We start from the raw sequence: 20,996 nt of genomic DNA on the forward strand, positions 1-20,996 counted from the left end.
AAAAGAAATTCATTGTGGCCATCAACAACATATTTTATTAACCACCGCTACAGTATAATTATCATTTTGCTCTTCCAAAAACAATCAAAGCCTGGTTCTAGTTCCATAACTACACGTGAATGATGATATGAAAACTCCTTAGGAACCATAAAGTTAATATTGAAAAATAAAATAAAATATAAGGATGGAAATGCAAGTTTAATGATCTATAAGGGTAAGAATGAAGTTTGCATGTACTAAAAAAAAAGGATTTATTAAAAAAAAAAAAAAAACATATAAAATCAACCAATGACAAATTAAATAGACACGAACAAGAGTACAGATTCCTTTTTCTGTCGAGTAACACAGAATCATTCTCCCTTGCTGTTCTCTACTACGCATGCTTGTATGGCCTTCTCTCTCCCTCTCTAGTAATCAGTCAGTCTGATTGTTTATGGATTAGACTTTTCTTTGTTTTGTAACCTTAAATTCTTTTCTCCGTCTCACCTCATCACGAAAAAGAAAACCTTCATCGAAACCTTGGTGGTCGCCGGTTGGTTCCGGCATGATCTACGACCCTGATTGAGCTGGGAGTCAAAATTCGAGGGTTTCGCGTGGGAGTGGGACCACCTGATCATCATCATCGTAAAGTAAAATGAAGACAAGGTTATAATTTAGGTAATTTGGATTGCTAAAGTACTAGACAGATGGTTCACTTTAATTATCACTGTATTTATGGCTATTTTTTAAATATTTTTTTTCTGAATTATTTGTGAACTGATTGATTTTTTTTTTTTTGTTAATTAATATTAATTTCCTCTTTAATTGCTAATTCTTTATACTTTTAAGTTGTCTGCTATAATTTCCACTGTTGGGAAAATGCGAGAAATTGAATTCTGGAGCCAAAAGCTACTGCTGCTGGTCTTAGCATGGTAAAATTATGAATTTTCACTGTGGACTGTCAGTTTGATTTTTGTTCTATTATCAGAATTGAAAGAATTAATTTTTGGAGAAAAAGAAACTGATTAAATCACATATTTTGGATCATTTTTCTTGGCAACTTAACAAGGGATATATAGATTTTTTTTTTCTTGTCTTTCTTATTAATTATTGTTGGAATTTATTTATTTACATGAATTATTTATTTACCATTGAAGAAGAGTACAGGCACTATAAATTGGTTATATGTTCGAAAATTCTGTGTGAGTATCCGCAAAATAAATGGTTTCCCAATTGTTTGATGTTTGGTATAGCTTTGAATCGTTGAATCCATTACGTTATATGTGAAAGGAATTAATTGTCTTGCTTGTTGGTTGATTGAATATGTGCATCATTTGGCTTGTTTTCTGCAAAGGGAGTGTTGGCGTATCTCTGCACAAGATCGTTGATTTGTTAGATGGGAGTGTTATTTTACAAATAAAATGTCGATGCTCATCCATTTGTGTATAATATGTGAGTATGCTTTACCTTTCATCCCAACCGCGCTCACTTGAGTTCATCAGTGTGCGCAGTTGGGATAAAACACTCAAAATAAAACAACTAGAAGAACAATTGTTAAAGTGCTTGCTATTTTTATTTCTACTAGTGATTGATACTGATACAAAATCTTAATCGACATCATGCCTTAATTCTAAATCAAGCATACATGATTTTGATTACCAGCCTTCTTTTATATATTTAGATTTGCTTAATTTTCCCATATCACTATGAAGAACTTTAAATATTTTTTGTTTGAATTTTGAATTAGTTGGTCTCGACTGTCAATTTGCAAATTCTCGCTATCATTAACTTTATTTTGATGCCTCTTCAGGTATGAACCACCAAAATGAAGTCTGCGGTTAATTGCAGTAATGGCATCTTGAATTAATCTCTTTGGTTTGTTCTATAACTTCCCAAATTAAGATGGTTTCTTCAGAGGAAGTTCCAGATGAAGTTTCTCCAAAGGAGTTGCAGAAAAGACAGAGCCTAGTTGATGGGACTGACACAAAACCACAGACCCACGATGTTGGAGGTCATGCTTCACAACAAGAAGGAATCCCTGCTTCATATGCCCCTGGGAAATCTTTGGAGAATACTGGGGGGCGTATATCGGAGTTAGACAAAGAAGGAAGTGTTTCTTCTATAACACCACGGAAGGTCTCACATGCCCCTGGCAGTGATCTCCGTTCCATGCAATCTGGTCAGGAAGGAAGGACTCCTATCATGCGGGAAAAAGTGTCAGAGGATGGATATCACTGGCGAAAATATGGGCAGAAACTTGTTAAAGGAAATGAATTTATACGGAGCTATTACAAATGTACACATACAAGTTGTCAAGCGAAAAAGCAGTTGGAATGTTCACATGATGGGAAGCTTGCTGATATTGTTTACCTTGGTGAGCATGAGCATCCCAAACCTCAACATAACCTCCCGCAAGCTGTTGGTTGTGTCCTGTCTGTTGTTGAAGAAAAACCTGATCATCTTTTATTGACTGGTGTTGAAGGTATCAGAGAAAAAATCACCATTTTGTCCATTTGTTTTGCTCTTAATCAACAGAAGATTTTATTATTGTGTTCTTTTATTTGAATGCTAATTGATAAATGCAGAAAGTCATGAACCTCATCCGATTGAGTCAACAAATACCTCTCAGATCTCTTCTGTTACGTCCAGTGAGGATGTGAAACGTGTGCTATCAGAACCAAAAAGGATAAGGGACGAGGTTGATGTAGATGATGATCAACGCTCAAAACGACGGTAAGTTAATAGATGGCTATAAATTTACTCTATTGTTTCAAGCATGAGCTAACTCTTTTGTTTCCAATGAACAAAATAGGAAGAAAAGTAGCTGTAATGACAGGTCTACTCCTGTAGATACACCAACTAGTGAGCCACGTCTTGTCATTCAAACAAAAAGCGAGGTCGATATTGTCAGTGATGGGTATCGATGGCGTAAATATGGGCAGAAATTGGTAAAAGGCAATCCAAATCCCAGGTAACTGTCAAATTTAACGAACTCAACAAGGTTAGACCTGGGTTTATACATTTTTAGTTTACATCTCTCCCCTCTGGTTATGAAGATATGTCAGGAGATGCCTCCTTATATCGGTAGCATATTGAATTGGTTGCTAGTCTGCATGTAGAATCAAAAATACCTAAGCTGTTTGAGTACATGCTGACTTTGTTCTTTCATCACATTGCGTAGGAGCTACTACAGGTGTTCAAGTCCTGGATGTCCTGTAAAGAAACATGTAGAGAGGGCATCTCATGACCCAAAATTGGTTATAACCAGTTATGAGGGACAACATGATCACGATATGCCTCCTTCTAGGACTATTACTCATAACACACCTGGTCTCAACACTTGTACAACTACCATCCAGAATGGCGAGTTGGGTACAAAATCAGGAGAAGGCAATGCCATTTCCCCTGAAATGGTTGTGTGTAATAGTTCAGATTCCAACATCAAATTGGAGGAGAAACCGAGTTCCGAGTCAAGAAATAAATGGAAAGAAAGTAATTCAGGCCATGAAAGTAAATCATGTGAGCAGCAGACTGGCAACACAAATGCCACGAAAGCAAGTGGTGCTGCTAACCTTGATATTGTTGTCAACACCAATCCTGTGTCAGCAGGTAGATCGACTGAGCAACATGATGGTGAGTCAAGAATTGAGCCAAAAGAGAACAGTGCTGCTTGTGGTGTCCATAACATTACCCCAGGTCCAGAGAGTAATCCAAATGAACAGCACGTACTAAATTCAGAGCCTGTCCAAAGCTAATTGAAACAGATTGATTTTTAGAAGGGAGGAGGGAAACGACCTCCAGATGTATACATTACTCCTATAGGTTAATTTATCATAAAATCTGTAGAGTTTCGCAGCAAGTATCTAGCATGCAACTTCATGTTTTGTTAACAGCGTCTTGCATCCGTTGTTTTTCTGATTAGATGTAAAACCATTTGAATTTGGTAAAGAGAAGGTGTTCCCAAACTCTTACAATTCCTGGAACTAGTTTGGTGTGCTGTATCTGCCTTATTATATGGTCTCGAGCAGGCATGTTTTTTTCTCTCCCCCTTTTTTTCAACAAACGCGTCTCATACCGCATAAATATCAGATCCAAGCAAATTGCTTAGGCTATCGGGAGGGTTATGAATCCAATTTGGAGGAAGAGCTGGTTCTAGCAGCCTAAGCTATCTAATCTGGCAACATGATTTGCCTTCCTTCTTACCGATGCAACAGTGATGTTAAGCATGCTATGAAGCTGGTGCTTTATATCCACGACAATAGGGGCTATCTCCCAATCAGTAACAGAGGTAGATTCTTTGATTGCTGGCTCGATAGCAGCAGCGTCAGATTCCAAGGTTGTTACTGAGGATAGGAACTCGAAGTCAAGACTCGAGCAAAACAAATAGATTGATTATTCTTAGAGTGATTCATATTGAAAAAAATTCCACAATTTCATTAGGAAACCAGAATGGCCAGAGATTCAGAGGGTGAACCTTCGGAATCAGAATACCTAATGCTCTGAGAAAGTGAACATATTCTAACCGCAAAGCACCAAGACCTGGTTCTCCCAAGGCCAGGAAAAGCTAGAAAGTTCAAAGCATTGAGCTGCTGATTCAAAAAAAAAAAAAAGAAAAAAAAAAGAGGGTAACTTGGAGTTTCAGAAGCCAAGTACACAGCTGAGACCACTGCCTTCCTCTTAGAACCCTTGCGGTTCTACCTCAGCTAGTTGCCTGCTTTCCTAAATGAGAGCGAAATCAGCATGCAGTTTTCACTTCCATGCACAAGATGCCACCAAATCTCTGTTCATCCAGCCAAGATAAAGAGCCCCATCTCTTTCTTGAAGCCTATATCTATCAGAATAGTTCTCTAGCAGTGTTTTGATGGTGGCATTCACCAAGGTGCTTAGTGGGTATGGAGTAAACCCAGCCATTCTGAATCGCGATCTCCACTTCCCGAGAAGCTCGTGTCTTTCCACCCTCTCACTTCCCTCGCATGCTATTATGTTAACAACATCCCTTGCCAGGCAATGCTGTTCCACATTGATCCGTTCCTTGTGGTCTCTTGGAAGGGTCATATCAATGGATTCAAACATAGCAGTATAATAGTTCAGTGTCTCGAGGAACCGAGGGAAGAATGCAGCAGTATTCGTGTTAGATTCCTGCTCAACAAGGGTGACCACCTTTGGAGACATGCTTTTAACTAGCCTCAGCACCCGATCCCGGTGATTCTGAGTGCTGACACTCTCATCAGGCAAGTGGTGAAGTACAAATGCAAAGTTCACAGCTAGAGCCTCCCCACGTCGAACACCAAGGTTTTCTATCTGAACCTCACAGCCAGACATGGCAGCAGCTTGAAACTCAAATGGCACCTTAAATGACTCAGCAAGCTTAGATAGCCTTTTTCCCACTATACTCAGTCCTCCTCCACGGGCATATGCTGATGTGGAATCATCAATACCTGTAATGCGGATGTGGGGTGGCCCACCAGGCCTTGCTGCAAAGGCCTGGATCAGACTGATCCACTGACTCCCCTGACCAATTTGAAAATCAATTATATGAACCCTGTTTTCATCCTTCATGGCTTCTGCGATGGCACCATTTGCAGACATGTACCCAAATTTGAAATAGGCACAAACCTCATAAAGAATGTGCATGTAAGACAGCATCTCGGAACTTGCTGGTTCTTTGCACCTTAAACCTTTGCAGATGGAACTCCCTGAGGAGGCCAGGCGTGCAACAAGCCCTTCCAACATGTATGCTCCCAATCTTTGAATTGGTTCACCAGAAACTGAGACCATCTGGCGTAACTTGTCCATCAAGCACTGTGCCATTAACAGATCATTATCTGACACTGCTTTTGCGCAGGCAATAAGGACTTGTTTTAGGTCCCCTCTAGAAATCACATCCATTATTTGTCTCCAGCTCTCCATTTCCAGTGACTCGATGTTCGTCCCACTCTCAAGTGCATTTTCAATGCTGTCAATAATATCAGAATCAGGCCCAAACATCACAGTTTCTAATTCTCTCAACTTGTGCCTGAAATCATGGGCATCATCAGTAATGCAGGAGCCACTTAATGGAGAACCACTGGCATTGTCAGGGGAATGACGTGGCTCAAGTGAATACGACTGAGACTCTTGCTGTGACAATGGGCTTCCATTTGGTGAGAAACTGACAGTTGATGGGGAGTTGTAAGCAGCATAGCTGCCATTTGCTGAAGATGACTCCAGCGTGCAGTATTGCTCATGAGAGTTTGGAATGGTGAAGGGGGTTCCTTGGGTGCTGCCACTGGAGTATATCTGGCGGTCTAAAGTTCTGGACTGAGGCTTGCAGTAGGCTTCAACTTCTTGCATCTGTTGATAGAGAAATCTGCCGGAAATGCCCGAACCTCTGAGTTGTTTCGATGCTTGCATTGAATTCTTAACCAGGCTGCCTGATTCCTTAAAAAAAGTTAGAAACAATCCAAGTAATCTTTTCTTTCACGATTCAGAACTTCACTGAACATCAGTCACCAGAATATGGAACGATATTAGAATGCCTTGGCTTTCATGACAGAAGCCTTTGAATTCCTCTGATAGATCAGCTAAACTATCGTTGCGACAGCACCAATACAAAATGTAATCCTTTATCTAGATTTCTGTAGGACACCCACTCAGCAGCAGAACACAAAGTACCAGCATCATCTGCAAAAGAAAAGAAAATAATTATTATTAACTTGCGCATAAAAGAATAAAAATCACAATAAATCCAATGACAGCATTTTGTACACAGACATTAGTAAAAAAAACAGGAGGCAATTCCAGCTTCATAAATTCCGTACACAAAGAAAACTACTCTCTCATCTTACAGAGACAAAAATAATACATATCTACAGCACACGGGAAATACAATACATTAATATATAAGAAAGTTTGCAAACCAGAGAACCAGTTGGTCAACAAAAAATGATGGCTCAAATGCTTAAGATAGTTTATAGAAGCCTCCCAGAAATAGCATGAATTATATAAATTGAAACCTTCTCCTTTACGTTTCATTTGCTCTCGAAGCAGCAAGTAATTTTTTTTTTTTTTTTCTTTTTGTGGCATAAGAAGGATTGACAAGGAAGCACGCCAAATTAGCTATGTCTACATGACCTACCTCATTTTTTTTGGATTCAAACTGAACGTATATACCAAGGCAAGACTTCAATGTTAGAAGTCATTCAAGGCAGTTTGGAAAAGAAACCATTAGAAGCAAAACTCCAATTCCAGTAGAGTCAAAAATATATTTTTTTTCCCAGAAGTTTTTCTCCACTGATCAGAATACAAGTTTCTGTGACATCTAAACCTTAATGAAAACAACAAGTAATATTGGAAGGTACATGACATCTGATAAAGCAAAAGTAAATTCTCATTATTAGAAACAATGTTTTTTGAACCACCAGATCATCAAAGTGCTTGAATGTAGGCATGAAAGAAAAGGTTCACTAAAAACATTCTCTATCCCAAGACAACAATTGCACTCCACCAATATGAAATGCAGGTTAAGTAATCATGAATAATTTCATTTCTTGAATTAAACATAAATTCTTAAGAAAACAAAGATATGAGACACTGCCATTTCAAAATGAGAGCACATTTCATGGCCAAACTAAACCAAAATTTAAATTTTCAATAAATCAAAGCAACAAAATCTGTCAACTAAAGAAATTTAGAAGCTTGTAATGAAATCCCACCATCGAGAGATCCAACACCAACCCATTTTTAGTTTCATTGAGTCATCCATGGAAGCTCAATCAAGCCAAAAAGAAAATAAATCTTAAACAGCAAATAGTTCCATAAAAAACAAAGGATTTCAAGGAGGCAGGGGAACGAATTTTCATAGTGGGCATCATTGTCACTTTCAAGAAACAAAATAAATTGTTCAGACACCCACCTTGTTTTGAGGAATCTCCAAGTTCTTTTGGTGTTTCACTAAAAACCAGAGGCTTTTGATAGAGAGTGCGGACAAACAAGAGAGAGAGCAGAGTTATCTTCTTAAGATCATTGCCAGACCAGAGTGTTGTAAATGTTAGCAATCTAACATTGTATTATAATAAAATAATCGAAAAAAACATTGAAGTCAGCAAGAGCCCTTTAATTATTCTAAAACTACATTTCTACCACTGATGTGTAAGAGAAGTCTTATTACTGTTAGTTTAATCTTAGCCGAAGCCGAAGCCTGACACCGCCGCTTCGGAATTTAGCTTGAATGTTTTGTTTATTAAAATAATATTCTTTCAGATTTTTTTTCAAGAAAACAGTTAAACCAGACAGCCATATCCGCCATACTGCGGATCAGAGATTTTTTGTTAGGCAATGCCAAAAACAAAAAAAAAAAAGTGTAGACATTAGTAGTCTTGCAATAATAGACACAAAGCTAAGATCGTGTAATAAAAAATAAATGTGTTTACGGAAAATATATACATTAAAAAAAAAAAATTTAAAGCAATATTCCTTATTTAATTAAACCAAAGTTGATACATTATCAGGGTAATATTAAGATAATCATTTATCATATTAACCTCGATTAACCCTGGTTAATCATTAAATATGTGATCCAGATAATAGACATGACTACAATTCGCTAACTTGATTAGTTGGTTATCCCTTTCTTTTCCCGTTCTCCTTCTCCTCTCCCATGGCTGGCCTTCAATGATCTCGAGTTGTATGAAATTCAGGACTGAATTGAGGAGTTATTATACAAATAAAGGTTGAATTAAAAGAATAAGATATGAGCTCGAGTAGAATAAAAAAATTAGAACTCAATCAAAAAACTATTATAAATTTAGGGATAAAAATGTAAAAAAAAAAAAAAAAAAAAAAGAGATGGCACATGCATTACACATGCTCATGAGTTAGAGGAGCCACCATGTTGTCACAATGCATGCGGGTTCCTCTTATCATTCATGTCATATTTTTTTGATGTTGTTAGGATCAAGATAGAAGAACCTTTCTCATAATATTATTAATCTATAAAAGTTCAATGTGTCTATGGCAACTAGTTTCTCTTTTCTCTTTTTTATTTTCTTCTCTTCTTTCTTGATGTTTCTATTTTTTTTATATATATATAGAAAGGATTTTTGTTTTAAACCAAGATCAATTTCAGTCCCTATATTTATAATTATTTGTCAAACGAAAAATATAAAGTAATTTTTTTAAATTGAGTGTTAACCTAACACCGGGAAGTTAATCCGACATAATGAAAACTTGATAATAAGTTAATTGAAGAAGACTATAAAGCTAACTCTATAAAAAAAATAAACCGTAAAAAGAATCAAATGAAAAGAAAAAATTTAAGGCTACCCAGAAAAAAAAAACCAAAGGATAAAAAAAAACCCAAACAACCATTCCATAGTAGAAGAAACAATAAAACACCCAAAACAGGAAATCACCCATGACAATTAGTTTTTAATTAATGTTCGGTCAACTCCCAACCCTAGTGATCTGATCTCATTAAAAAACAAAGAGATACTTTGATTATTTAGAAAACTAGAGTCAAAAAAGGAGAACTTGAACTTTTTATTCAAATTGAATATTTCTTCGTTCATAAAAATTGAAAAGTTAGTTTTCTAGTTTATCAATTTTGTATTAAGTTTGAAAAACAAATTTTAAAGATTTTCTTAATTTTTCTATACAAGTTTTGTATTGTTTTTCAAATGAAGAAAAGACATTAACAATATAAATTTTTCTTTTATATATAGGCATTTTCTTAACATTGTAAGAGATTAAACATTTTTCTATTTTTATAGTTAGTGTCATAAATTATTTTTTATTATAAATCTAATATTAAGATATCTTTCGGGGTTAACAATATAATCTTTTAATGGCAATTTTTAACTTAAATAACATAAAATTAATATTTTATAATTAGATTATCACAAATACAAAATATTGAGATGATTATTATAAAATGTACTTTTGATTTTTATAAAAAAAAATATAGTTGTAATCTCGATGCATATCTTTTTTTTTAATATTATCTTTGTTAGCAATAAATGAATATGTGTTTTTAAATTCTCATTAGAAAAAGAAATATGAAAAAGGAAAAGAAAACCAAAAATAAAAAATAGAAAAGGAAAATATTTTTCTATTAGTGGACAGACCCTTGTATTTTCTACTCATCCTCTAATGCATCTCACCAAAATGTAAATTTAATTCATTTCTTAAATTAGAATAAATTCAATTTTTATTAAAATAAAAAACTTTAGATGATTTATTAATGTTAAAAATAAATTTAAAAAAATTATTTAGATGTATTTTCAAGTCTTAAAAATATTTAAAAAAAATAACATCTACTACAATACAAAATAAACACAGAATATATCATCTTTTTAGTATCTTACCAATGAAACTCAGTTGAATTTTTTATTTTTAATCATTTAAATGAATACTTTTAAGACTTTGGATTAGCCACCAAACATTTAAAAAACAGAAAATAAAGCAATTTAGAGGAAGCATCGTCAGGCCAAGATCTACAAGATCACCTTAAGAAAAAAAAGAGAATAAATTATTAAATAAGTTTACGGATTCTTTAATCAAGTCTTTGCTTCCTAGTGGTTGATTGATCGACATCAACATTCCCACCCCCCACAAGCAATTAAAGCATGAGATTTTGAGGAAATTATGATTATAATTATTTTTTAAAATATTTTTTATTTAAAAATATATTAAAATAATTTATTATTATTATTTTTTAAATCAACACATCAAAATAATCTAAAATTATTAAAAAATATTAATTAAAAAAAAATTTAAACACTTAAAAAAAAAACAATCATGCACTTTATCAATAAATTTCGAAAAGAAAACCTGTCATTATCATTATTCGTTTGTTTTATTTTGTATAAACAATTGGTTGTTTAGCCAATTATTATGAATAAAACAATTAAACAGGATCTCAAAGCTCACAGAATTAAATATCTATTATAATTATTTTTTAAAATATTTTTTATTTAAAAATACATTTAAAATAATATTTTATTTTATTTTTTAAAATTTATTTTTAACATTAACACATCATAAAAATTTAAAAAATTCTAAATATTCTAAAAAAAAAAACAGTTTTTAACAGCAAAAACAGATAAACAAGATTCAAGAATAAAAATAAAAACCCACCAGCCAATGAAATTTGTTCATGTGAGTGGAGGGAGATTGGGGCAGTCATGGTAATTCCTACGGAAATCAAAGGTTATTCGGAGAAAAAGAAAGAGAGGAAAGGGACCTACACGATGAGTAGCTAGCGTGAAAGGCAAATAGATTACAGATGACGTGGAAGTAGTGCCTTACACTTCAGCTAACAACAACATGGTACCTTTTTGAGTTCCTTTTCGTTAGTTTCATTCATATCATGCTTCTTCTTTCTTCTTCTTTTTTTTTAATTTTTTTTTTAATTTTTAGTGTTACAGTCTCTTCTAATCTTTCAGATTAGATATTGATGATAAACATTATAATCTTTTATTATTATTATTATTATTATTTAAATTTAATCCAAGATATATCCAAGCATGTTAAGATCAAATAATAATAATTTTAATAATTTAATAAGTAGTCCAGTGGTAAGAGTTTAGAACTAAGAATTTTTTTAATAAATTATTTTTTTAATATATTTTTAAATAAAAAATATTCTAAAAAATAATTATAATAAATTTTTAATTCTATGATATTTGAGATCTTATGCAATTGTTTTATTCATAATAATTACCTAAATAACCAATTATTTATACAAAATAAAATAAATGAATAGTAATAATTACAAGTTTTATTTTTAAAATTTATCGATCAAATAAAGAATCTGTTTGTTTTTGTATTTTAAAAGTATTTAAAAAAAATTATTTTTTTATTTTAAATTAATATTTTTTTGTATTTTCAAATTATTTTGATGTGCTGATGTAAAAGATGATTTTTAAAAAACTAAAATAATATATTATTTTAATATATTTCTAAATAAAAAAATATTTTAAAAAATATCCATAACCACTCTAGCACGCTAGGAGACTTCTCGAAGGAGACAAACAATCTTCGTCATCTTTCTTTATGTTAGGCTGAGAGATCTTCCTTTCTTTGGGACATGTTAATCGAAGCGATTCCTTCTTAAAAAAATGTTCTATGGGAATCGGATGTGCAAAATAATCACTAAAAGAAGGAATAGCTTGTCCCCTCCAAAGTGAGGGCCTCTCTCGATACCCACTTGGATTTTGTGTTTATCTCTTTTGTACGAATCAATGAGAAAGAAACGATAATAATCTACAGTAAATGATCGAGCTAAGGCTGTTTGATCCATAAAAAACCAGATAATTTATTAGCAAATGGTTTAAGGTCTTTATTATGCTGTTTTTCCTTTTCAGATTAAACACGATTCTACCACAAGAAAAAAAGAAGAATACAAGCTATATCAGATCAAATAAAAATCATCATAATCCTCTACTTTGGTCGTAATTAATTATTATGCAGCAGTTTCGCATTGATTCAAGCCTTTCCACCGCCGTGCGTCTTGGACTAAAGTATCCGGGCTTCATCTTGGCCGTCTTGATGTTCTCTTGAAACAAGTTTTCTATCACAAATAGAGGACCTTTTTTATGCTTAAATTAATAGCTATAAGAGGGGAATAATATACATACTTTAAGTTAATAATTATAAGAGGGGAATAATATGCAAAAAAAGTATTTAGGTTTGGAAAAGAGCTTTATCTCTAGATTTGATATTCCCTGCAAAATAAGTCTCGAGAATCCTTAAATGTCCAAGTTAATAAGCTGGAAGAGGAGAATAATGTGCAAGAAATAGAAAGAGAAAGAGAATGAAGATGAAGTGTGTAAGGTGTGTGTGTTTGTCTTGTATGAACTTGTGTTATATGGTTTTAGCTGCCTTATACGTTTACTCAGTGACTTGAGATTTTTATATACCTCGATCACGTGAGCTTTTTTGTGGAGAGTGAAGTAATGATAGAAAATAATTTTCTTTATCGCATATATAACTTGTAAAATGAGTTGTTATGCCTTGTTATGCTATTGATGGGAATGATTGATATTCACAAGTGATTGATAAGAAATGTTATTGTCCTCTAATAAGATAGATTATTAAGAGATAACTATTGATAAAGAAAGTTAGGAAGAGAATGAAGATGAAGTGTGTAAGGGGGTGTATGTTTGTTCTTGTATAAACTTGTGTTATGTGGTTTTTAGCTGTCTTATGCGTTTACTCGCTGACTTAAGGTGTTTATATACCTCGATCACGTGAGTTTTTTATGGAGAGTGAAGTAATGATTGAGAATAATTTTATTATCGTATAGATAACTTGTAAAATGAGTTGTTATATCTTGTTATGCTATTGGTGGGAAGGATTGATATTCGCAAGTGATTGACAAGAAATGTTAGTGTTCTCTAATGAGACAGATTGATAATAGATAACTATTGACAAAGAAAGTTAGAAAGGGAATGAAACTGAAAATGAAGTGTGTAAGGGTTATATATTTGTATTTTGTATGGACTTGTATTATGTGGTTTTTAGCTATCTTATGTGTTTACTTGGTGACTTGAGGTGCTTATATACCTCGATCATAAGTTTTTTTCGTGGAGAATGAAGTAATGATAGAGAATAATTTTTTTTGTCGCATAGATAACTTGTAAAATGAGTTGTTATATCTTGTTATATTATTAATGGGAAGAATTAATATTCATTGGTGATTGATAAAAATTATTAATATTTTATTGTGAGAAAGATTGATAGGAGATAGGTATTGATAAAGAAAGGTTAGCACTCTTGTAAAAAGATAGCCATGGATGATAAAGATAGCTCCAGACTGACTAGACAGTAAGGTGTATGGCAGACACTAAACTTCTTGAAGGAATTAAATTCCATCGCTGAGTTGCTAGGAAGAGGCCTAATTTATTGAGGACTAAAAAAAAGTTGGAATAGACACCAATCTTACCGTTTGGGGGGCTGATTCGAATGCAAGGCCACAGCTCTCTCTCTCTCTCTCTCTCTCTCTCTCTCTCTCTCTAATATCAATAAATTTTATTTCAAAGAAAAATTGATGTTGTCAAAGAAAAACAACAGTGCTTGTTATTTGACAAAGTCTGCAAAATCAGTCATTGACCATTAAATCAACTGCAATTTTTTTTTTTTTTTTGTATTTATTTGTATTTGGATTGGACCAACAAGAGGAAAAGGCAAGAAAGTAATAAAAAAGTCAAGGCTCAGGGGGGCAGACTCGTACTCGATTCCACAACCCCACACACGGTGTCCGGATAAAACCCGGCGCGCATGATTCATGCAAATGACACTAAAAATCAATATCCCAGATTTCTATGAGGCCTTAAGACAAAACTGGAGGAGCCAAGACATGATGAGACTTTGACTTTTGTATCCGAACATCCCTCTCGTTTTGCCGACCAAATTTATGGGCTTTCGGGGGATTGGACGCCATTTATTCTCTACTCTTTCTTGCGTTTGCTATGCAGATTGGGTGTTGTTTTTGTAAAAGCTAAAATCCCTTCAATTGAGCCTCAAATTGACCCCTCTTTCACTTTCCTATCTGGGTCCCATGCGGGTCCTTCTGACACTTGTTTGTCTCTCTACAAGACCTAGTTCTTGAAGACCAGGCAGGCAATGATTCGAGCTCCTACCTAGTTCTTCAATAACTTCACAGAACATTGGAGGCCGTAGGCAGATGTGCATGAACCAGGGATCAATGACAATGGATGGCCAACGAACTCTCGTGATCCAGGATTGATTATTGTGTTAGAGAATAATATAAATTATATTTTAAAATTTTATATTATAATTTTAAATTTTAAATTAAGATGGTTCTTTAACATGGTATCAGAGCTTTAATAACCAAGCAGTTACAAGTTCGAATCTCACCATCCCTATTTATTTTATAAAAATTAAGCACAAGATAACGTGGACATGTATAAGTTTCAAACTCAAAATATTTTCACTTAAGAAGATGTGTTAGAAAATAATATAAATTATATCTTAAAACCTCACTTAATAATTTAAATTTTTAGGTTAAAGATAATTGTTTTACATACCAAACATATTGTGACTCAAAACTTGGGCCCTTGGCTCGATTCATTGTCGGAATGGCGAGGCAAATACTGCAATGAGAAGAGCACGTACGCACCAAGTTCAAGGGATGGATGGCTATGGAGCATGTTTGTGGTGCTGTCGATGGATTCTTGCTTGCTAAAAACACATGCGTGGCTCATCTGTGAAGTGCACGTACGCACCAAATTCAACACAGACAAGTTTCAATGTTGTCCTTGTCATTATTTATCACCAGCCAGCCAGCAGGACATCATATGATCGCATTGTCAACGTAGGGATTCAAAGTTAAGCTCGACATCTTTCTTGGAACTCATAAAGCTATTGTCGGGAACTTGTTTACTGGTTTCGCTGGCATGCGTGCTTATATCCCAGAGAGAATATAGCCCATTAACACAAGTTGCAAGCATTTATATTTATATATACACACATACTCTCTCCCTTTCATTTTGTTCAAGTACTTTGATTTTATTCAAGTTAAATGTCACTCAAGCGTTGGTTGGTTATGATGATCAAGGATTACGATTGTTTTGGATATGCTAAATTGATATGGGTAATACCTCTTAAAATCATTAGAATATTTCTTTTTTTACTTTCACTAATGCATGTATAAATTAATTGAAGATACTCAAAACTTAAAAGAAGAACCTTTTGTTTTCTTAAACTTGTACATCGTTACTGTATTTTTAAAAAAATTTAATTTTTTTTATTAAAAATTAATTTTTTTATGTGTTTTGAATCGTTTTGATGTTTTAATATTAAAATTAATTTTTTAATAATGAAAAAACATCATTTTAATGTATTTCAGAACGAAAAGTATTTTTAAAAATAACCACAGCTACACTTTTAAATAATTATATGAAAAAGCAGCTAATTTAACCCAACATTCGATTAGATATTGGAAAGATATTATCAATTAATGCTTAAATATGAGAATTTGTTCATTGACGAAAAGATCATCATCTTGAACCGGAAAGATTCGACCTTAGATTTCAAGAATGGAACAACTACCGTAGAGATTCTCTATGAATAAGATGCAAATAATAAAGTAAAGTCTACGAGAATTTGTTCAAGATTTGATTTTCAAAAGATCAAAGTCTTCCTTGTTTTCTTTTGATTGCTCTCCTTCTAACCCTATTTAATTAAAAGATCATCGTTTTTTTTCTAACTTGCCGTATCCCACATAATCCATGCATGAACCTGGACATGATCATATTGTAAAAAAAGAAAGAAAGAAAATAATCTTGGATGATATGATATAGATATAGAGGCATTGTTGACGCATTTGTTCGAACTTGAAACAGGACTTGGAGTGGATCTTGAGTTGGAGGACATTTATGAATGTTTACCCTAACATTGTTAGCAGGTTGCTCGACAAAATCACCTCTTTGTTTGGCATCATAGATGATGATCTTCTTTAAATTGTCACCAACTTCATTACCTGCCAAGCAATCTAAAGATAAAAAGAAAAAAAAAAATAAAGAAAAGGAAAAGCGTGCACACCCTTCACATCACATCAAAAACCATATAAAGGCTAAGCTTTATTTATTTTCCTGTCCCTAATTTGTTTCCATAATTATTGGGTACAACCTAAAAACTAAAAACATTCCAACATGTGGGGATATCCTTGCTATCACTTAATCCATCTCTCTTTTTCTTGCCCGCTACATGAGTTATTTTAGTATAATATTGGATTAATAGTTATTTTTAAAATATTTTTTATTTAAAAATACATCATAATAATATTTTTTATTTTTTAAAATTAATTTTTAATATCAGCATATCAAAACTATTGAAAAAAAAATTAATTAGAAGCAAATAAATATTTAAATTTTTTTTAACAATTTATAGATGATATTACCATCTAGGAAACACAAGTTTATTAATTAGGGTTTTTTATGCTATACACCAACTATAGTTTTGTCTATTTATTTTTCTATTTTGTGTACACTTCGTCTTAAGCTGGGGAAACCTCGTGAAAAAAAAAAAAAGTTGAATTGTTTGAAGAAGTGGTGGACACCAATTACTCTTTACATGTGGGAAGTGAGATTTGGGGAGTTAGGCTCAGATCCAGCCCAATATAAAAAGAAAGAAGTAGAATCAATCAGATATTACCCATTATCCAATCGATAATCGGCCCACTTAGTATCATCAATCTTGGCCCATAGATCTCTTAGAGTGGTTGACTCTCCTCCTGTCCTGGAGGCTGAAACCCAGAGAGAGAGAGAGAGGGGAGAGAGAGATCAAGAAGCGAAGCATAAGGAAGTTCAAGTCGAAGAAGAATGGTTCCTTCGATGTGGCACAGTATAGCTGCTGTCTCCGGTACTTTACTGCTATTCTACCACTTCAAATTTATATTTCCTGGCAGTATAATTTATGTTTGATTGACTGGAAAAATCACAAACAAACAGGGGTAGCAGCTCTCGGATTGGGGACCTATGGTGCTCATGTCTTCAAGCCCCAAAATCCCACTTATAAAGAGGTCCTCCTTTTCTCTTTCTCGTTCTTTTGTTAAATACTTGTTCTAAATGATAGCAAGCAATTCTTGATTGTGATTGTGAAGGTATGGCAAACAGCGTCTTTATACCATTTGGTTCACACTGCAGCCCTTCTTGCTGCTCCTATCACCAAACGCCCCCACATTGTGAGTTTCTTCCCACTTTCCCACCTTCTTTCTCCTTTCATTTCTTTTGTTAATTCTGATTGAAATTTGTTGTCTCAGTTTGGAGGCCTTTTGACTACTGGGATTGTTGCTTTCTCTGGAACGTAAGTCATGTTTACCAGTTTTCGAATGAAAGTTTGTTGGGATTTTGAATTTGCATTTGCATCGTTTTTTCTGATGCTAAAGCTGCCCTTGTTGGTGATTTGCGACTGAAAAAATCTTTTTTTTTTTTACCGTATGCATATGTCTCATGATAATTTAATCGACCAGGTGACTTTACTAATGATAGGAAACCTTAAAATATATCAATAACAAACTGACCTGCAACTGTCTTATTGTTATACTGAGCCTCAGCTACCAACATCAAGAACCATACATTACATTTGATTTCTTTGTTTTGTTAGGATATGGACTTTCTGGAACTCGGTGCTTTTATTGTTTCAGCTTATGTTTGGAACAATGTTATATTTCTGCTGCTTTGGAAAAAGCCAGGAACCAAGCATATATTTGCTCTCAGTTTAGACTGTAGATATAGTCGTATAAAGGAGTTCCTATACCAACTAAGCTATATGATTTGCTTGACTGGACTTACAGCTCGGGTAGCATTTGTCTTGAAAAAGGAAAACACCTTATGATAGCTCCATTCTCGCGGCTCTTGTTAAGCTAAATTGATTGCAACGCTGTATTTCAGTCATTACTTTTTCTACAATTATTTTAACTTGCATTAGTGGAGGTTGGCTTTCATCTAGATTATTCTTTTCTTAGTGTCCTGTTTTGAGCAAGTTATCTTTTCCATTCGCAACGAACACCATATTGGAGATTAAAGTCTGAATGAAGTTAATCTGGAATTGTGTAGGTGTTATACTGTGGCACTTCTTGAGGACAGAAAGTATTCTACTTTGGCTCCATTTGGTGGCTTTGCATTTATTGCTGCTTGGGCAAGCTTGCTTTTCTAAGGATAGACCTCTTTAAGATGGCGGTGAATCTTCATTTCTGCGTCACAAGTATCATACATCAATGCTTTGGGGCTTTAGCAGATACTGAAGGAACTTTGTTTAACTATCTATTCACTATCTTGATGATGGTTCATATTTCATATCTTTATGTATTATATATCATGGTGCTTGTGAAATTATTGGATTGCTTCGTGGCAGTTTCTCCATCACTGTTCGGAGTCTAAGGGAACTTGAAGTGAATGTAGGTTAACATTTGTTGCTGATATTTTCTATCGTGCTGCGAGTATTCTTAATGGAAAAATGTGCAATCGCTATTGGGCTGTGATGATTTCAATTTGTTATGTTCCACGAAAAAGATCTGTGGCAGAGAAAAAGTTTTGCGATTCTTCAGTGCATCCTTCAATTCGAGTCTCAAACTTTTCTGAAAGAGATTTGCAGTTGCTTTTCCAATGTACTACTATGTCCACTCCAACGATTCTTTCTTAGATAATCATGAATTGGTGATTGTCCATTGAACATCATAAATGCGACTTAGTATCAAGTTTTCTTGCATGATTGCTTCATGTTGCTACATGATGAAAGCAATCTCATGTGTTGGCTAGAAGAAAGATTTTCAGTTCCAGAAACGGACATTAGTGGAAGCAAATTTGTTGAAGAAAATATGAAGTAGAAGGAAAACTAGGAAAGGACCTTGGCAAAGTATGTCTAAGCTCATCTCATGTGAAAACCTGATTTAATTTGCAATGAGAAAAGCTCAAAGCTGCTAAAAATTAAAGGAACAAAATATCTGAAACTGAAAAATCTCTATCCCTAGTGAAATGCTGATCTTCTGTGTTGATGGTTCTCATGGATTTGAATCAGGGATGGAACTCGTACTGGCAAGAGCTATGACCTGCACGTCAATTTTTTAAAAGAACAATGAGAATCATTTAACACAGAGAAAGTATAGAAAAATGATTTCCAGCTGCTACTCTCACATGGCTTACACTTTCTAAGCATGTGGAAAACAGAATTGTCTCCCTTTTCTTTTCATAATCAAAAGTAGATAATTTGATATTTACAACCTGCAAGATTTCCTATGGTGGAGCCTCACTAAAAACAAGTCGAGAAATAACTAGAGATTAAAAAAAAAAAAAAAACTTAGCAAGTGCTTACTGGGGTCAAGTTCTGTAATGATAGCAGCTCCTTTGAAGTAGCAAGATCCACCTTTGTGCTTGAACTTCTGGAAGTAGCTGTTGAAGGCATAGGAAGCATGGTCTCTCACAGTATTTGGCAAATAGCAAGGCTGGTTCACTTGAATCTTACTGCAGTCTGCACCACCTTTCCCACAAGCCCAGTCCAACGCCATCTGCAACTCATCATCTGGGGTCTGCTCATCTGCTACGCACCATTGCTCTAATTCCCCATCTAGTATTTATTTCCAAACATACACCAACAAGAACTTATGTGAGATATGAACAAAACAACCTGTGATAAATAATGATAAAACGAACCAGCTTCTCCTCAGATGGGAAGTTCAGGCTGTATTGCTTAGCTTACCTGATTTCCTGGGAGTTATGGACAGGATAAGAAGGGCTAGCATTGTCCTTTTCCAAAGGATTGGCATATTTTCGAAAGAAAGAAACAAAGACAGGTCACAATGGCAGAATAACCTAATCTGTTGCAGAGAAGTGTATCCACAGAAAGCTTGTTGGTTAGATCCATATATAGAACACAAAAAAACACCCTTACACCGAGTAAATTACATGGTAATTCGGTAGCTAGACAACAAAGTGACAGCCATGTGAAGGGGGGTATACGAGGTCAGCTTGCAAATGCGTTCCAGATAAGCTCATTTTCACCCCAACAAGGAAAGGTTGTGCTTCTGCAATACTATATTATTTAGATTGAGTTGAAGGGATTCCAATTGTATAAAGAGAAGAACAACTCCATCTTTTAAAACGACTCAAATTATTCATGGCCATGGAATCTCGATCTGCAGGCATCCTATGTTCTACCCGGTGCAATATGAAAGGTGCCTTGCTTGTCCTGTTCTTAGGTGTCCATGTGAGTGGCATATCTCACATGATTAGAAGCGGGGAAAATGAAGTCAACTGTGTAAAAAGATGGAGCTTCTGCTTTAGGATCGTAAACAGTATCCATCAATATGATTAATGGTATCTCTTGCCCAATGAAGGCAATTGCCCATGTATTTCTCCAAGCAGCCTCTCCCTAACATTTATCAACCACATTTTAGCTGCACATCATCTTCACCAAATCAGGGGCATTATGGGGCATATCAGCTGGTATTGAACGAGGCACCATAACAGCGAAAACACGGGCATGCATTGATGAACACAGAAAAAAGGATCAAAACA

The 20,996-nt window shown here is 34.3% G+C and overlaps 4 protein-coding genes across 7 annotated transcripts; 2 read left to right on the forward strand and 2 right to left on the reverse strand.

Moving 5' to 3' along the window:
• Positions 1 to 321: 321 nt before the first annotated feature.
• LOC118041335 (WRKY transcription factor 1) lies at positions 322 to 4,020 on the forward strand. 3 transcript variants are annotated; one of them, XM_073404359.1, is made up of 7 exons: positions 322 to 657; positions 829 to 911; positions 1,334 to 1,431; positions 1,790 to 2,461; positions 2,565 to 2,712; positions 2,792 to 2,950; positions 3,161 to 4,020. In XM_073404359.1, exons 4-7 carry the CDS (start codon positions 1,882 to 1,884, stop codon positions 3,732 to 3,734), a joined length of 1,461 nt encoding a protein of 486 aa, XP_073260460.1. In that variant the 5' UTR covers positions 322 to 657; positions 829 to 911; positions 1,334 to 1,431; positions 1,790 to 1,881; the 3' UTR covers positions 3,735 to 4,020. The 3 variants fall into 3 exon arrangements, with proteins under 3 accessions (XP_073260460.1, XP_073260459.1, XP_034904514.1); XM_073404358.1 differs by lacking the exon at positions 1,334 to 1,431; XM_035048623.2 differs by lacking the exons at positions 829 to 911; positions 1,334 to 1,431.
• A 372-nt stretch (positions 4,021 to 4,392) lies between these two features.
• LOC118041320 (scarecrow-like transcription factor PAT1) lies at positions 4,393 to 8,104 on the reverse strand. Of its 2 annotated transcripts, none has more exons than XM_035048604.2 (2): positions 7,874 to 8,104; positions 4,393 to 6,642 (listed from the first exon to the last, which is right to left on the reverse strand). In XM_035048604.2, the coding sequence occupies exon 2, from the start codon at positions 6,370 to 6,372 to the stop codon at positions 4,729 to 4,731; it is 1,644 nt and encodes a 547-aa protein (XP_034904495.1). In that variant the 5' UTR covers positions 6,373 to 6,642; positions 7,874 to 8,104; the 3' UTR covers positions 4,393 to 4,728. The 2 variants fall into 2 exon arrangements, with proteins under 2 accessions (XP_034904495.1, XP_034904503.1); XM_035048612.2 differs by lacking the exon at positions 7,874 to 8,104 and adding an exon at positions 7,674 to 7,832.
• Positions 8,105 to 17,182: 9,078 nt separating this feature from the next.
• LOC118041311 (uncharacterized) lies at positions 17,183 to 18,848 on the forward strand. The gene is made up of 5 exons (XM_035048593.2): positions 17,183 to 17,343; positions 17,433 to 17,503; positions 17,585 to 17,665; positions 17,744 to 17,787; positions 18,540 to 18,848. Exons 1-5 carry the CDS (start codon positions 17,304 to 17,306, stop codon positions 18,637 to 18,639), a joined length of 336 nt encoding a protein of 111 aa, XP_034904484.1. The 5' UTR covers positions 17,183 to 17,303; the 3' UTR covers positions 18,640 to 18,848.
• A 253-nt stretch (positions 18,849 to 19,101) lies between these two features.
• LOC118041300 (glucan endo-1,3-beta-glucosidase 4) lies at positions 19,102 to 20,885 on the reverse strand. The gene is made up of 3 exons (XM_035048582.2): positions 20,179 to 20,885; positions 19,795 to 20,046; positions 19,102 to 19,531 (listed from the first exon to the last, which is right to left on the reverse strand). Exons 1-3 carry the CDS (start codon positions 20,243 to 20,245, stop codon positions 19,497 to 19,499), a joined length of 354 nt encoding a protein of 117 aa, XP_034904473.1. The 5' UTR covers positions 20,246 to 20,885; the 3' UTR covers positions 19,102 to 19,496.
• Positions 20,886 to 20,996: the final 111 nt, after the last annotated feature.

This window comes from Populus alba, chromosome 14 (assembly GCF_005239225.2).
Source record: "Populus alba chromosome 14, ASM523922v2, whole genome shotgun sequence".
NCBI classification, from domain to species: domain Eukaryota; kingdom Viridiplantae; phylum Streptophyta; class Magnoliopsida; order Malpighiales; family Salicaceae; genus Populus; species Populus alba.

What these genes read in the sequence shown, in the direction of transcription:
- LOC118041311 (XM_035048593.2), top strand. Translation starts at nt 17,304, where the DNA reads ATGGTTCCTTCGATGTGGCACAGTATAGCTGCTGTCTCCG. An exon ending in CAGTATAGCTGCTGTCTCCG is followed by an intron (nt 17,344 to 17,432) that starts GTACTTTACTGC and finishes ACAAACAAACAG; the next exon opens with GGGTAGCAGCTCTCGGATTG. An exon ending in ATTGTTGCTTTCTCTGGAAC is followed by an intron (nt 17,788 to 18,539) that starts GTAAGTCATGTT and finishes GGAATTGTGTAG; the next exon opens with GTGTTATACTGTGGCACTTC.
- LOC118041335 (XM_073404359.1), top strand. Translation starts at nt 1,882, where the DNA reads ATGGTTTCTTCAGAGGAAGTTCCAGATGAAGTTTCTCCAAAGGAGTTG. An exon ending in GATCAACGCTCAAAACGACG is followed by an intron (nt 2,713 to 2,791) that starts GTAAGTTAATAG and finishes TGAACAAAATAG; the next exon opens with GAAGAAAAGTAGCTGTAATG. An exon ending in AAAGGCAATCCAAATCCCAG is followed by an intron (nt 2,951 to 3,160) that starts GTAACTGTCAAA and finishes CACATTGCGTAG; the next exon opens with GAGCTACTACAGGTGTTCAA.
- LOC118041320 (XM_035048604.2), bottom strand. Translation starts at nt 6,372, where the DNA reads ATGCAAGCATCGAAACAACTCAGAGGTTCGGGCATTTCCGGCAGATTT.
- LOC118041300 (XM_035048582.2), bottom strand. Translation starts at nt 20,245, where the DNA reads ATGCCAATCCTTTGGAAAAGGACAATGCTAGCCCTTCTTATCCTGTCC. An exon ending in CATAACTCCCAGGAAATCAG is followed by an intron (nt 20,047 to 20,178) that starts GTAAGCTAAGCA and finishes AATAAATACTAG; the next exon opens with ATGGGGAATTAGAGCAATGG. An exon ending in CATTACAGAACTTGACCCCA is followed by an intron (nt 19,532 to 19,794) that starts GTAAGCACTTGC and finishes ATTGACGTGCAG; the next exon opens with GTCATAGCTCTTGCCAGTAC.